Source organism: Canis lupus, chromosome 19 (assembly GCF_003254725.2).
Source record: "Canis lupus dingo isolate Sandy chromosome 19, ASM325472v2, whole genome shotgun sequence".
Taxonomy (NCBI): Eukaryota; Metazoa; Chordata; class Mammalia; order Carnivora; family Canidae; genus Canis; species Canis lupus.
Window position 1 is genome coordinate 13467111 of NC_064261.1, and position 14827 is coordinate 13481937.

The 14827-nt window shown below is 38.7% G+C and overlaps 2 protein-coding genes across 5 annotated transcripts in view; both read right to left on the reverse strand.

Moving 5' to 3' along the window:
• Positions 1-5081, reverse strand: part of SLC25A31 (solute carrier family 25 member 31) — a 29169-nt gene extending 24088 nt beyond the window's left edge. Inside the window, exon 1 of the mRNA XM_025420566.3 lies at positions 4686-5081. Within this exon, the coding sequence (XP_025276351.1) occupies positions 4686-4929 (244 nt within the window). The 5' untranslated portion in view covers positions 4930-5081. The remainder of the gene's footprint in view (positions 1-4685) is intronic.
• Positions 5082-7984: 2903 nt separating this feature from the next.
• Positions 7985-14827, reverse strand: part of INTU (inturned planar cell polarity protein) — an 83339-nt gene continuing 76496 nt past the window's right edge. For all 4 annotated transcript variants that reach the window (XM_025420561.3, XM_025420562.3, XM_025420560.3 and 1 more), the window contains exons 15-16: positions 13750-13907; positions 7985-10994 (exon numbers count right to left, since the gene is read on the reverse strand). In XM_025420561.3, the coding sequence (XP_025276346.1) occupies positions 10883-10994; positions 13750-13907 (270 nt within the window). In that variant the 3' untranslated portion in view covers positions 7985-10882. The remainder of the gene's footprint in view (positions 10995-13749; positions 13908-14827) is intronic.

Below are 14827 nucleotides of genomic sequence, written 5' to 3' on the forward strand. Positions count from 1 at the left end.
GAGACATAGGCAGAGGGAGAAGCAGGCTCCATGCACCAGGAGCCCGACGTGGGATTCAATCCCGGGTCTCCAGGATCACACCCTGGGCCAAAGGCAGGCGCCAAACCGCTGTGCCACCCAGGGATCCCTAATCATGATGTTTTTATACCATCATTTGCTATTATCTCAAGGCACCCTTAGGGTAACGTTCATTCTTAAGAACAGTATACACGAACCTATATTTCAAATAGACTTCTTGATAATTTCAAATACTCAAATAGCCTTCTCTCTATAAATCCAATTGGCAAACATAAACTATGTTTATTATATAATAATCGAGGAAAGGTGCCTATCATCCCTTCTACAATGTGTAATTCATACTTTTTTTTTCAGAATGCCTTAGTATTCTGTAATATATAATTTACATTTGGCCCATGCACAGGTGCCAGAGCTAACTCATATACCAAGTATCAGTCAAGTTTATTTTCCCATTTTATTTAAAGTCAATGCCTAATACTTTCTTACCATACCCCAAAACACTGTCTTCAAGATATAAAAAAACCTCATGGCCAGAAACTCCTAAGAGAAAAAGGGAATTCTGGTAGGTGCTTAAAAATGAGCCGCACAGATCAGATCTTTAAAAGACTATATTTACAATATATTAAATAAAACAATTATTTTAATTTAAAATATTCTCACATATCTGCATATTGTGCCCAGTGAAGAATTATAGCACAGACACCAAAACGTTGTTAGCTGTGCTGATTTTAGTAGTGATTTGTCTTACTTTCTGCTTCTTTATGTTTTATAACTTTCTATAATAAACAATCATTATTTGTGTGATAAAGGTTTAAACAGTATTAAATAAAAGTATGCAAACAAAGTTGGAAGGCCCTACAATCAACAAAAGAATAGAATAAATCTTTAAGAATAGCATCAGTCAAGATTAATTCAGAAGCTTTTAAAAGCCAAGGAAAGCTTATAAAAAGAGAGGTACCCAAAGAGAGGTTTAAAGCTGAGAGATCTATTCTTGGGGCAGAAAGAATGCAGAGATAAGGTAAGAAGACTGCGAGAGCATATACTTGTGCCTTATGAATTCATGTCTCTCAGGTTAAAGAGAAGCCTAAAGAGAAGCTATCAGTAAAATTAGAGCAAACATGAAACACAAAAGAAACTTCAGAACATTTGAAAGGGGGATGTATCTTGATTTTCAAGAGCAATAGAAGGTAAATTCCAGAAAATAACAATTTCAGAACTTGATTGCCTAGTAAAGTTCCAGAATGATTTACCATAGTGATTCTTAACCTCACCAGCCTCAAGTCCTCTCTACAGAATAAATATTTTACAATACATCCTTCACTATCTAGAAATAGAATTCAAAGACTGTGACCTCTTCGACAATATTTTACAAATCCATATAATGCCCTCCCTACTATATAGGAAGAGAAAATAAAGATGTTTTGAATAGAATAGGTATTTTAATTAGTAAATTGATGAGGCATGAACGCACCATAGACAAAATAGTCAGATGCTTGCTTCTACTTAATAATGTTATCATTAAGATACCATTAATATTTCCTGTAAAAAGGATTAATATATTTGTGTATATATACATACAATCATCATGAATTCAATAGTTAAGTGGGTGACCAAATATCACAAGAACTGGTTAGTTTTCCCAATGGTGAGCAACTCTCAGTACAATTTTTTTGTGGGGGAGAGGGCAGCGGAAGAAGGAGAGAGAGACTTAAGCAGCTTCCACACACACCCAGCGCGGAGCCTGACACAGAGCCTGATGTGACTCCATCTCACAACCCTGAGATCATGATCAACCCTGAGCCACTCCTCAGCACAATTCTGAACAAAACAAAGTATAATATTCGTCCTCCCATGGAGGCTGCTATGTATATGGACATTATATCCCAGATCGTTTGTAAGTAAATCAGAGTTAGGTTTTGGGCTTAGAAAACCATAAACAGTGGGAGAACTGAATCATTCAGCCTGCAGGGTAAGTGTTCGCTGTGTAGGACTGGCCATGTACAGCAGCAGGATGTTTATCATCCCTGGCTTTGCCTTTTACATCACTGCAATTAAGGATTACACCCTTCTACCGTGCTAAACAAAAAATTTCCTACAAGTCTGTAAAAATGCCCCTAGATGGCAATATTATCCCTGTCATGAATCCTAATCTCTTAGCATAGAATATACCATGGTGTGTATATTCATAACAGAGACTGCATATAGGAAAAAATATCTTAAAGTTCTGCTTATGATCATTTCATTGGAAGGAAAATGGGCACTGGAACACTATTCAGAACAATCTCTATTTACAAGAGCTATAATGAATATGTTTAGGTTTAAATATCATTTACAACACTTAAAATAAGAAATAAATTAGTGCTCATCAGCACAATCGGACCAGAATACTTAACTTTACCTGACTAAATATCTAAAGCAGATTAACCAATAAGAGAGTCCCCTACTTCTCTGAAGAGGTCTTAGAATATTAATTAAGAAGAGATAGGTTCCTACTTTCCTTTAAAAATCTTGGTGGAGGGCAGCCTGGGTGGCTCAGTGGTTTAGCACTGCCTTCGGTCCAGGGCGTGATCCCGGGGACCTGGGATCGAGTCCCATGTCCGGCTCCCTGCATGGAGCCAGCTTCTCCCTCTGCCTGTGTCTCTGCCTCTCTTTGTCTCTCATTAATAAATAAATAAAATCTTAAGAAAAATAAAAATAAAAATCGTGGGGGGAAGGAGAAGCTTTGATAAAACAAATGGGAGTGGAGAAATGTGAAGCACTATGAAAGATCTGAGCTCAGCTCCCCATATGGGCATTTTAAATTTACAGCTTAGATGATTGATGCCTTAAAAGTTATACTCCACCCAAAGTACTATACCCAGCAGGTCAAGAGGAGTTGCAGCTATATCTCTGGGGAGAGAGCTTTTATCATGAAGAATAACCACAGACTTAGGAGTGGAAGAGTTTAAGCCACTTCTCTTCTTGTTCAGAATACATAATAGACCTATTTCTCTTTTAAACAGAGTTTTCAATTGGATACAACTACATGGGTGGATTATAGAAAAGTCGTTAACAAATTTATTCTCTTATGCACTTAGCTAACTTAGGATCAGTTCTGCAACAGGAGGGTTATTTAATGGTTAACAGAGCCTTCACTACTCCTTGTAAAGCATTTCAATAAAACTGGAAAAAAATTAGAATTTTAATTAAGGCAAAGCTGATGCAAAATACTACTGACTTTATTTAAAATTTTTATATTTTGCTGGGATCTCTGGGTGGCTGAGCGGTTTGGCGCTGCCTTCGGCCCAGGCCGTGATCCTGGGATCCCGGGGTCGAGTCCCGCATTGGGCTCCCAGCAGGGAACCTGCTTCTCCCTCTTCCTGTGTCTCTGTCTCTCTGCCTCCCTCTCTCTCTCTCTCATGAATAAATGTGTAAAATCTTTAAAAAAAATAATAAAATTTTTATATTTTGCTCATCTTGGATTTTTCGCATTTTGACTTTTAAAAAAATACTGCATTAAATTATCATTTGTTTTTATTGAGTTTTGGCGGGGCAGGGGGGGGGGGCGCCACAAATTTGCAGGGGTAAATGCCTCTTTGGTTTCGGCCCTGGCCTTCAGTAGTTCTCAAGAATAAACAGAACCTCTTTTTACTGAATAAGAACTAGAGTACTGGGAGGCTCAGATGGTTCCACATTTGGAGTACTTTATCTCAAAAGTGTTATTTCTGGGCAGTCCCGGCGGCTCAGCGGTTTAGCGCTGCCTTCAGCCTGGGGCGCGATCCTGGAGTTCCAGGATCTAGTCCCACGTCAGACTCCCTGCATGGAGCCTGCTTCTCCCTCTGTGTCTCTGCCTCTCTCTCTCTCTCTCTCTGTCTCTCATGAATAAATAAAATCTTTTTTAAAAAAGTGTTATTTCCACAAATATTTGAGCAACTTAAAGCACCTGTTAACATATCAGCAAAGTACCTAATGGCATCTCCCTCAATCCTACGGGGTGGGGGTGGGGGTGTCAACCACTTTTCTTCTGAGCTGGACACAACTGCCCCAAGGTGTAAACCCTGATGTTAAGGAGAAAACTAAGACGAGGAGAATGTGGTGGTCTCTCCCACCCAGGACTGGCCACCTTACAGGCCTTCTCGGCGCCACAAAGTGTAGCCTCTTAAATTGGTTAAGAAACTGAATTTTAGGGGATCCCTGGGTGGCTCAGCGGTTTGGCGCCTGCCTTTGGCCCAGGGCGCGATCCTGGAGTCCCGGGATCGAGTCCCACGTCGGGCTCCCGGCATGGAGCCTGCTTCTCCCTCTGCCTGTGTCTCTACCTCTCTCTCTCTATATATATATATCAGGAATAAATAAATAAATCTTAAAAAGAAATAATTTTAGGGATCCCGGGGGGGCGTGCTCAGCGGTTTAGCGCCGCCTTCAGCCCGGGGCGTGACCCCGAGGGCCCTGGATCGAGTCCCATGTGGGGCTCCTTGCATGGAGCCTGCTTCTCCCTCTGCCTCTCTCTGTTTCTCTCATGAATAAATACAATCTTAAAAAAAAATGAATTCTCAACAGGTGAAGAAATAAACTCATCCCCGCCAGATGCGGCGGTGGTGCAGTCCGCTCCCCACAGGCCCCACTCCCCCGCCTCCCCGTTTCTGGGAAGGTGAACGGGACGGGCTGGCACGGCTGCCTCGGGTACGCACCCTGCTCGCGGGGGATCCGCACCAGGCAGTCCATCATGCCCTTGTACTGCGTCTCGGCGCTGATCTGCTTGGACGACGCCTGCACCTGCAGCAGCAGCTTCACCCGCTCAATGGGCGCCACCGCGGTCTTGGACACAGCCGCGGCGACGCCGCCCGCCAGCAGGTCCTTCCCGAAGGAAGCGGGGTCAAAGAGCTGCTTTCCCGACTTCTTCTCTAGCCTCTTCTTCGGAGGTTCACGCTGCATGGCGGGGCGCTGGAGGTGAAGACGGGCAGCGGCAGCGGGAAGCAGGCCTGAGGAAGACGACGAAGGGAGGCGGAAAACCGCTTCGGCGTCGTCCTGGCGGGAAAGTAGCGCGCAGGATGCCGGGAGATCAGCGCGCAGGGCCGGGTTCCCCGGAGCTGCTGCGCAGGCGCCTCCAACGGCCTCCCGCCTTCCGGCACCAGACACGTGACTCCCGACACGTGGCTCCTCCGCGCAGGGCGCAGCCTGGACAAGCCTCGCTGTGGGGCGGGGTCCGCGGGCCGCGGGTGCGCAGGCGCAGAGGTGCCGGGAGCGAGCCGGCCGAGCGAGGACCGTGCGAGGAGGTGGGCAGCCGAGACCGGGGCAGCGTCGTGAGGCAACCGTGTGGGGCTCGCCAAGCGTAGTTTCCATTCCTAGGGTTGTTACCCTCCCATTTTTCTCTTGCAAACCACTTCAATTTCTGCTCCTTCTGTTTGGCAGGGATTTTTATCTAGTCCCGTTTTAAGTCTGCCTTTGCTGGTTGCACCCCCAGTACCTTAGTTTAACATGTTCCTCATTCTTCTGAATTTTATTGAAATTGGTAGTTTTATCCGGAGCAGTAGTTCTTTATCCAGACTGACCTGAGGGGACAGGGCTCTGCTGTTTTAACTAAGATTCGGGATTCTAATGTACAAGGGGGAGAACTAAGGGCCTGTTCTAGAACAGTGTTTCACAACCTTTTTATTTTAGGACCCCCTTTCCCTCATAAAAAGTTAAGACCACGAGGAAGCTTGTTTTTGTGTTATCTATATATTGGTATCATTTCAGAAGGTGAAACCGAACATTTAAATATTGATTCATCCGGTGGCTCAGCGGGTTAGCGCCGCCTGCAGCCTAGGGCGTGACCCTGGAGACCCGGGATCGAGTCCCACGTCGGGCTCCCCGCATGGAGCCTGCTTCTCCCTCGGCCTGTGTCTCTGCCTCTCTCTCTCTCTCATGAATAAATAAATAAATAATTTAAAAATATTGATTCACTTAAAATAATAAACCATGATGTAAATAACATTTTTAAGTAAAAAGTAACTTTTTTTTCCAAAACAAAAAAATGAGAAGAGCCTTGTTTCGTATGTTTAAAAAATCTCTTTAATGACTGGCTTAATAAAAGACAGCTGGATTTACATGGCTGCTTTTGTCCCTGCTGTGCTGTGCCACACCACGTGTAGCTGCTGGAAAACTCCACTTGCACTGAGAGAATGAGTGGAACAAATCGCTTCTTAGTATTAAGAAAAGTTTTTCTCACGGTGTCTCAGAAGAGGTCTTGGTGACCTCTCTACTTGACATCTATACCCATACGGCACTTTGAGAATTCATTTGGAGGCTTACCAGACCCAGGTCTGACTCTGGGCAAGAATAGGCGGTAGGGGTACATCTGTCCTGCACATAATGTCTTGCTCTATTTTCTTTCACCTTGCTTTTTTTCACTTTGTACATCCTGGGGATACTTCGGTGGTAGCATTTAATATATTCCTGATTTCTTTTTATAGCTCGTTTGATAGTTGCTAATATTGTTTTATCATCTCATAACTCTGTAGGACCAGCAGTCTTGAAACTATAAAACATGAGTTACTTTTCTGAACTTGAGGTTCTAGTTTTTTCATTTTTCTTTCTTTCTTTTTCTAAGATTTTATTTATTTACTCATGAGAGACACAGAGAGAGAGGCAGAGACACAGGCAGAGGGAGAAGCAGGCTCCATGCAGGGAGCCAGATGTGGGACTCATCCTGGGACCCCAGGATCAGGCCCTGGGCCAAAGGTAGTCGCTCAACCACTGAGCCACCCAGATGTCCCTCTAGTGTTTTTATACTTTTAATACTACTTGTCACTAGTACAAAACCATATATTTAGACCAGGATTGGAGAGAAGGAATTTGTTTACATTTTGATTACCTCACGTAAAACCAGCTGGTAAGTCCTACTGGTACCATGTTTGGTGCTACCTTCCTTTCTATAGCAGCTTATTCCACTCTTAACTGGCTTTTTAGCCAAATCTCTCTCCATTTTACATGCTGCTGCCAGATTAATCTTTCTGAAACAATTGCATTAATCATTATTCCTAGGCTTAAAAGATTTAAAGTTGTCTCATTGCATGAACTTCAAAATCCTTTGTGAAATCCATTGCAAATTCAAGAAGTGACTGATGTTTTATCTGCAAAAATACGAATGAAAGGCTTTAGTCTCCTTTAAGGGAATTTGAAATATTAACAAGCACACAGGGAAAAATTTAAGGAGGGGGAGGGGAATACTTGAGTCACACTCCAGGCAAGACTTTTTAAGGTGCCAAGAGAGGTCAAAGGAACATCTCTGGTTACAGGGAGCATACACATCTCAGAAAGAAAAAGCAAGTGTTCTCTCCGGGGAGATTTTCTCTTCCTTCCTTTCTTGCCTCCCTTTCCCCTCCAATCCCACTTTTGACTCTATAGTTGACAATGTTTATAGCATATTGCTTTATATGCTCAAGCGTATTTCTGACATATATTCATTCATAGAAGACAGCAAAAGTGAAAGTACTTAGAAATGTAGCTTTTCCCCCCCTAAACCTTAAGAGCTATGAATCAGCTCTTTTCAATACACTGAGCTAAAAACGTTTAGCTGCATTGCATTTTATTTACTGATTTAGGGAATAAAAAAAGTTCTGATGATTCATATGTTGATATTGAAAGTATAGAGTCTCAGGGCCTTTGAGTTATTCACTCAGATTTCCTTAGAAATCAGCATGGTTAGTTATCTCTTAGTTCAGTTCTAGGGTCATCTCAGCAATCCTTTTCCTGGCCACTCTATTTCTCACACTTCATATCCCATTTTCTTCCTTCACTTTTTTTTTCCTCTTAGCTTTTATCAATATATTTTCTTTATTTCTTATTTGTTGCCTGCCCTTCCCATGGGAACATCAGGTCCCTGAAGGCAGGAATTTTTAGCTGTTTTGTTCACTGTTTTATCCCTGGCATCGAGAACAGTACATGGCACAGAGTAGAAAGTCTATATTTGCTGGATGAGTGCATGAAAAGACAACACAACTGCAAATAAGCCTCCAAACCATCTTTATTAAAGACTATCAATATAAAAATAGCTTCAGTTATATAGAATATAGAAATACAACTCTACAAAATTAAATTATATTCACACAGTTTAGGTAATAGATAAAAGTTTTAGTAACATTTAATAATATATTTTAAAATATCCAAAGTATATACATCCTTGTTCTCAAAAGTGTTTAGTGCTGAATAACTTTTCTCTGCTTTTTTTTCCAACATTTTGTACAGTAGCAGGTATCATTTAGCTGACTCCTTGGTTTTTAACCAATGGATATCATCTAATAATAATAAGTGGTGGTGGTGGTGGTAGTAGCTAGCACTTTTATAGCACGTGACATGTGCCAGGCACTATTTAGAAGGAACTTACACAGACAACAAATAATTATTCACAATATTATTTTCAAGAATGTTCAAAGCAGACAAATCTAGTAAATTGGTTTCATAACTTTTACCATTTGTATCAGAAATATAAAAAAGTAGGCACCACAAATTTACTATCTTGTGATGTGCATCATCATTAACAGTTCCTTGGCACAAAATAAGAAACTAACATATATTCATTCTAAATAAAGTTAAATGCTTGCTAAATAAAGTTCTCTAATCTAACAAAGAAACAAAAGAATGCTAAAGAAAGGGGAAGGAGGGAGAAGGAAGGAAGGTGTAGAATCTAAAATGTAGTTTTGGGGGGCTAAAAGATATATGATGGTGATTAAACAGTACCTGGTATTTCCAAAAATGATAGTTCTACAATCTTTTGCATTAATAATCTGGTAGAAGGGAACATTTGCAGAATGCTAATAATGTTTCTAAATTAGCTAAAGCATACTCTCTGGGGTATCTGCACCATCACTTTGTCCCCTTTTATTTAATAAAGTAGCAGATAGGCACTCTTTGGCCAATAACCAGATTGATCTTTCAGATGTGTATCTGAATATATTTGGAAAAATGGGCAGCTAGGTTTAGTTTAGTTACAGTGCTTACTTTGGTATCCATTTAGAGATGACAACCACGATGTTTGGTTTTATTTGTTAAAAAATGCAATGTTTAAAAAAAATGCAATGTCTCTGCAACAGGGTATATATCTATAATATAGCAAATGATTTTTCTCTTATTAAGTAGTCTATTTTGTCTTTTTATTTTAGTTATTGATCGGTGATCTCAAGATGCTTTGACACCAGGAAAGCAGTTCAAAAGACCAAAATTTCATTAAACAAAACAGAAAAGGCCTTATAATGAAATCCCAGGTTTTAGTTCAGTCTTTTGAAACTCTGAGATGATTAATAGCTACATTTATTAATAAGTCTTGGTATTGAAAATAGCTCCTGGTGTTTTGGGGGACACATTAAGAAATTTTAGGTATTTAATAAATACTTTTAAACAAACTGCCTTATTACCCACATATGTACACAGAGCTAAGGCAGTGGTTGAGTCTATCTACCATCCTGACCAATACTGTGATCTTAAGGGGAGGATATTTCCAGCCATTTTGTACATTTCAAGAACCCAAGTTTCTTGCCCTGATTTAAATGCTAAAGTTAAGGCCCACAAGCCACTAATAGGACAAAAGATCTGGATGAAAATCTCTTAAGCTGATTATACAGAGAGAACAGTGTTTCTTCTAAGCCACCCACTGTGTTTTACACTTGGTTCTAACACAGAGGCCCATGTTCCAGGCGTTCAAGGAGGGGGCAATAGAGACTGACTTTAGACCTGTTGGCAGAATTTCCCTTCCAGAGCTTAAGTCCTGAAGAAGAAAAAAACCCAATATTGTAGTCTTGGGGGCATATGAGACTTCAGGAGGATCCACTGGGTAAAGTGTTAATTAACAATGCAGTATTTGTTAGGTTTTTCCTTGTTTTCTCAATCCACCAAATTCCCACTGCCAAAGAAAATTCTTATCTCATTAGTTTTCTTTCTCTACTAAAGGTCGGTCAAGTAAACTATTGTTCATTAAGGTACCTCCCTTTGGTAAAACCCAACATATAACTAACTATAAGGCAGACATTAGTATTTAACAGAAGAAGTCATCATAGGATTTCTTTAATCCAACTTTTTCAGTGTTTTTAACATGATTAGATTTTTTTTAAAGATTACATATAGCTGTCCTGAAATTCACGAACTGTATAAAATGTGTGTGCATACCTGAAAAAAAATAAATTTATGTACAAATAGTTCAAAAACTATATTCTAGTCAAAATAGAGCTGACGAAAGAGTAAAGAAAATCAAATAAATAGAAAAATAAGTTAAATTTTCATTCCTCAGTTCTACCGCATGGTGAGGTATCTATTAAAATGATTAAACTAAAGAAAAGAATTTGATCTAATAGGGAATCAGTACTTGGACATTACAAATGTAGGTACTGAGCAGTAGGCAAGAAGAAAACTGCTTTGTTACTTAAGAGGGACTTTAGAAGTCTCAATACAATCATCTCATTTGTAATGAAAATTCTGAACTCAGAGAGGTACAAACACTTGCTTATTGTCAGAGCACTAATTAATTCAGGACCTGGTCACACCCTCCAGATTTTGTGATTCTTTTACCAGATATCATTATTAGTCTTGACAACTAATATGTCCTCTATTAATTTTATATAACACACTTCACATTATTTCAAACTAGTCAATAAATTAACATTATATACTGGAATGGAAATAAGTTAACAATCCCTTCTTCATATTTTGATCAAGTATCTTTTCAAAAGTCTCACAATACTATATAAGATTTAGTGCATCAAATCCAAGAGCATATCATCTCAATATTTAACAGCATTATGTTCAAAACTGAACAGGTAAAAGAAGCTACCCTTATCTTCTTGTGTATGGGTTTCAGCAATTCTAATATCATTCTCTGTTATATGCACAGTTGCTGTGCATCAAGAAAACACAGCTACAAGGTTAATCCAAAGAACAATTTAAAAGCCATTTCTATGGCAATTTCTGTGACTGAATCATGAAAACAGACATAAAGTTCTTGAAGTTTGGGATGAAGAAAAAGTCTCCTGTAAAGGAAAAGAACACACTCATTTCAGAAATTCAAAAAACAAAAATCAAAGGGGAAAAAACTCCAACCTTTCAATTTATTTTATTTTATTTTTCTTTCTGACAGAATTCATAGTGAATTAAAAGCCACTAATCTAAATCTATAGTAGGGGGAAATACAGCTAGATTTATTTTTAAATAAATAAAATATGCCATAAGTCAATTATTTTTATTTTTCCAGAGTGTAAAAAGCCTATTTGATCAATATATATTACCCTTCAGTTTTAAAATATTAAATCTAGTCATTATTGTTATAATAAAGCCAACTGTATTATCATCATTAAGTATAATTATTAAACATTGCCATTTACTTTCTAAATGTTAATTATTATTAAAACATTAAGTATATGATTGTTTTTTGTATAGTATTGAATTGGAAATACCACTGAAACTTTGATTTTTTAAAGTTAAAATTTTTATATATTTAGTGAACACTAGTATATATAAATCAAACAATTTAAATAAGATATTTTGCCTGACTTCCTTAAATCTCTCTATTCTATATAGATCTGCATCATCATAATTCGATACCTCTTGATTCTTTCTAGTCTAGTTCAACTGTTGTGAATGTAGTTAAGGCTCCGCTATATACCTGCATGTATGCCTAACTCTATCTCTATTTTTTTCTGTGTCCACACCACGGACCCTTTGCTGCTCCTAACTCCATCTCCCAATAGCACAGCTCTGATCACACTACACAAACTTGAGCTTATGCTGATGCTCCTCCCATGCTTGGTTGGTGACACATCACATTCACAAGGAGCTTATTAAAAATACAGAGTCCTACTATCCTAGATTTTGTTAGTAGGCCTGGGGTGGGCCATAGGCATCTCTGATTTTAACAAGTGACTCAGGTGATTCTAAATCTCATGGACCAACACACAGGATTACTGCTTTGGTAACATTTGTCTTACAGTTTGGTACTGCATGGTAGGTGTCTGCATAACATTGGTCTCACCTAACTCTGTGTCCCTTCCTCCATCAATTCTTTACCCCAACTCAAAGAACTTTCAGTGCCTCAACATTTCACTCAAAATTAAATTCCTTAGTCAGAAATTGAAGGCTCTCTGCAGTGGTCCTAACTTAGCTTTCTAGCCTGATCTTTCATTTTATCTTGTATATGTCCCTTATCATGTTGGCAAATCGGTCTACTCAAGTGCTATATGCCTTATGATTCCCCTTATTTCGGTCTTTGTTCATCCCATCCTTTTTCTAGAATGTTTTATCCAAATCTAATTCATTTCAAACTAGATCAAATGAAATCTATAAACCTTCCTTTGTAATCCCAATGTAGATTTTTGCCCCTTCCTATAGGATTTGGTTGTATCAACTAACTTATTCTATCTAAAAAAAAAAAAATCTCTGTATATCTATAAATACATATATATTTGAGCATATTACATATTTCTTCTGGTGGATATAAGACTGTTGATGCAATGATTATGACTTTATATTTGTGTTTGCCATACCACCCTCTCATCACCACATTTTCCCAAGCATAATTCCATTTACTGAAGTGTTACATATTTATCAAGTGACTCTGTGCCAGGTGCTGTTGCAGGTACCAGTGGTAGACAAGACATACACAGTTCCTGACCTCAGAAAGCTAATGTTGTAGTGAAGGGGAGAAAGACCGTAAACAAGAAAAGAAACAATAACCAAGTAGCCGCTTTAATGCAGGAAAGAGATCATGGATTCTCTTTTTGAGGCTAGTACTGATCTGAATATCAAGAAGCCAGATATATGAAGGTTAAGAGGTAGAACATTTCACACAGAAGGAATTGTAGGAACAAGAATCAATGGATGTCAATGTGGCTTGCACAGTGGATGAAGAAGGAATGATAGAAGGTGGAAACAGGTGGGGCAAGGACTAGGTCAGTCAGGGTCTCATAGTTGGTGGGTAGGGTGGGGGGGGAGAAGGAAGAGGTGAAGAAAGGAAACAGGGAGGAAAAGAAGGAAGTAGGGACAGAAGGAAGGCAACAGCAGTAAAATTGTGGAGTCATTATCTTTTAGTGTATTACTACTATAATTTTATAAGGTAACCAAATCAGCTTTTTATTTTAATAGAAAAAGCCTTGGCAGTCAGAGAAAGACAAATACCATATGATTTCACTCATATGTAGACATTAAGAAACAAAGAAAAATAGACAAACCAAAAACCAGACTCTTAAATACAGAGAATAAACCGGTGGTTATCAGAGGGGAGGTAGGTAGGGGGATTGGTGAAAGATGAGATGAGGATTAAGGATTACACTTATCAAGAGGAGCACTGAGTAATACACAGAACCGTTGAATCATCATATTGTATACCTGAGACTAATAACACTATGTTAATTATACTCGAGTTTAAAAATAAAAGAAGAAAAAGTGAGAAGACTTAAGAGGAATTTAAAGGAGATACTTAGTAAATAAAACAAAATTCTAAAATGTATTAAAATATTATAGCAGTTAGAGGGACACCCGGCTGGCTCAGTTCGAAGAGCATGCAACTCTTGATCTCAATGTCATGATTTCAAGCGCCACACTGGGTGTAGAGATTACTTAAATAAATAAATAAATAAATAAATAAATAAATAAATAAATACCTTAAAAACATATACTATAGTTAAATTAGCAATTCTATGCCTGTATCTTAAAATGTTTATCTCTTTTACAACCTTTCTTTCACTTTTCTAACATTTTACTTCACTTTCAAATACTTTTTTCCCGACTTACCCTACTACCCAATAAGCCATAACTGGTGGTGCTTTTCTCTGATCTGTCCACTTTTCAGGTGAGCATTCAAACAACACACCATGTTCTCTCACAGGGTTAAGAGAAGATATGGAATTTGTAGAACCTGAATGATCTCCACCATGTAGTGCTTTCTTTTTCTGTAAATTAATATGTATTATTAGTATTAGCTGGTATTAATAATGTTATTTTAAAAATATAATAATGTTACTTTAAAATGTTTTCACATACAGATTTGAATTGGCTGATCCTAATACTTAAGTGCCTAGAATGACACCCTTCTTATCTGTGGGAAATTTTCTGGTTTATTTTTAAATTTTATTTTATTATTATTTTTTTAAGATTTTATTTTATTTTTTTTTTAAGATTTTATTTATTTATTAGAGACAGAGAGAGAGAGAGAGAGGCAGAGACACAGGCAGAGGAAGAAGCGGGCTCCATGCGGGGAGCCTGTCGTGGGACTCCAGGATCACGCCCTGGGCTGAAGGTGGCGCTAAACCGCTAAGCCACCGGGGCTACCCAAAATGTCTGGTTTAAATACCATCTCCTGAAAGAGACTTATTGGAGTAAAGTTGAAATCTCCCAGAAAACATTTTGTCCACAGCTCCATATTATTAGTATTTATATTAATTATCTTAGCAGTTTATAGGTCTATATTCCCCAGTAGATTATATGCTTTTTTCCAAGGCAGAGACAATATGATTTTCATCTTTGTATGTTTGAAGCAGCAGGGCCTAGTACATGGTAGGCCCTTAATAAGTAGATTAGTAGGGGGGATCCCTGGGTGGCTCAGCAGTTTGGCGCCTGCCCAGGGGGTGATCCTGGAGTCCTGCGGATCCCACATTGGGCTCCCTGCATGGAACCTGCTTCTTTCTCTGCCTGTATCTCTGCCTCTCTCTTTGTGTTTCTCATGAATAAATAAAATCTTAAAAATAAACAAACAAATAAATAGGCTACTAAATTAATAGATGATTTTTTAATAAAACTAAAACACATATACTTAAAATAGTATTGTCTCCCCCTTTCATGCATACCCTCTAAATTTCCCATTGATTAAATT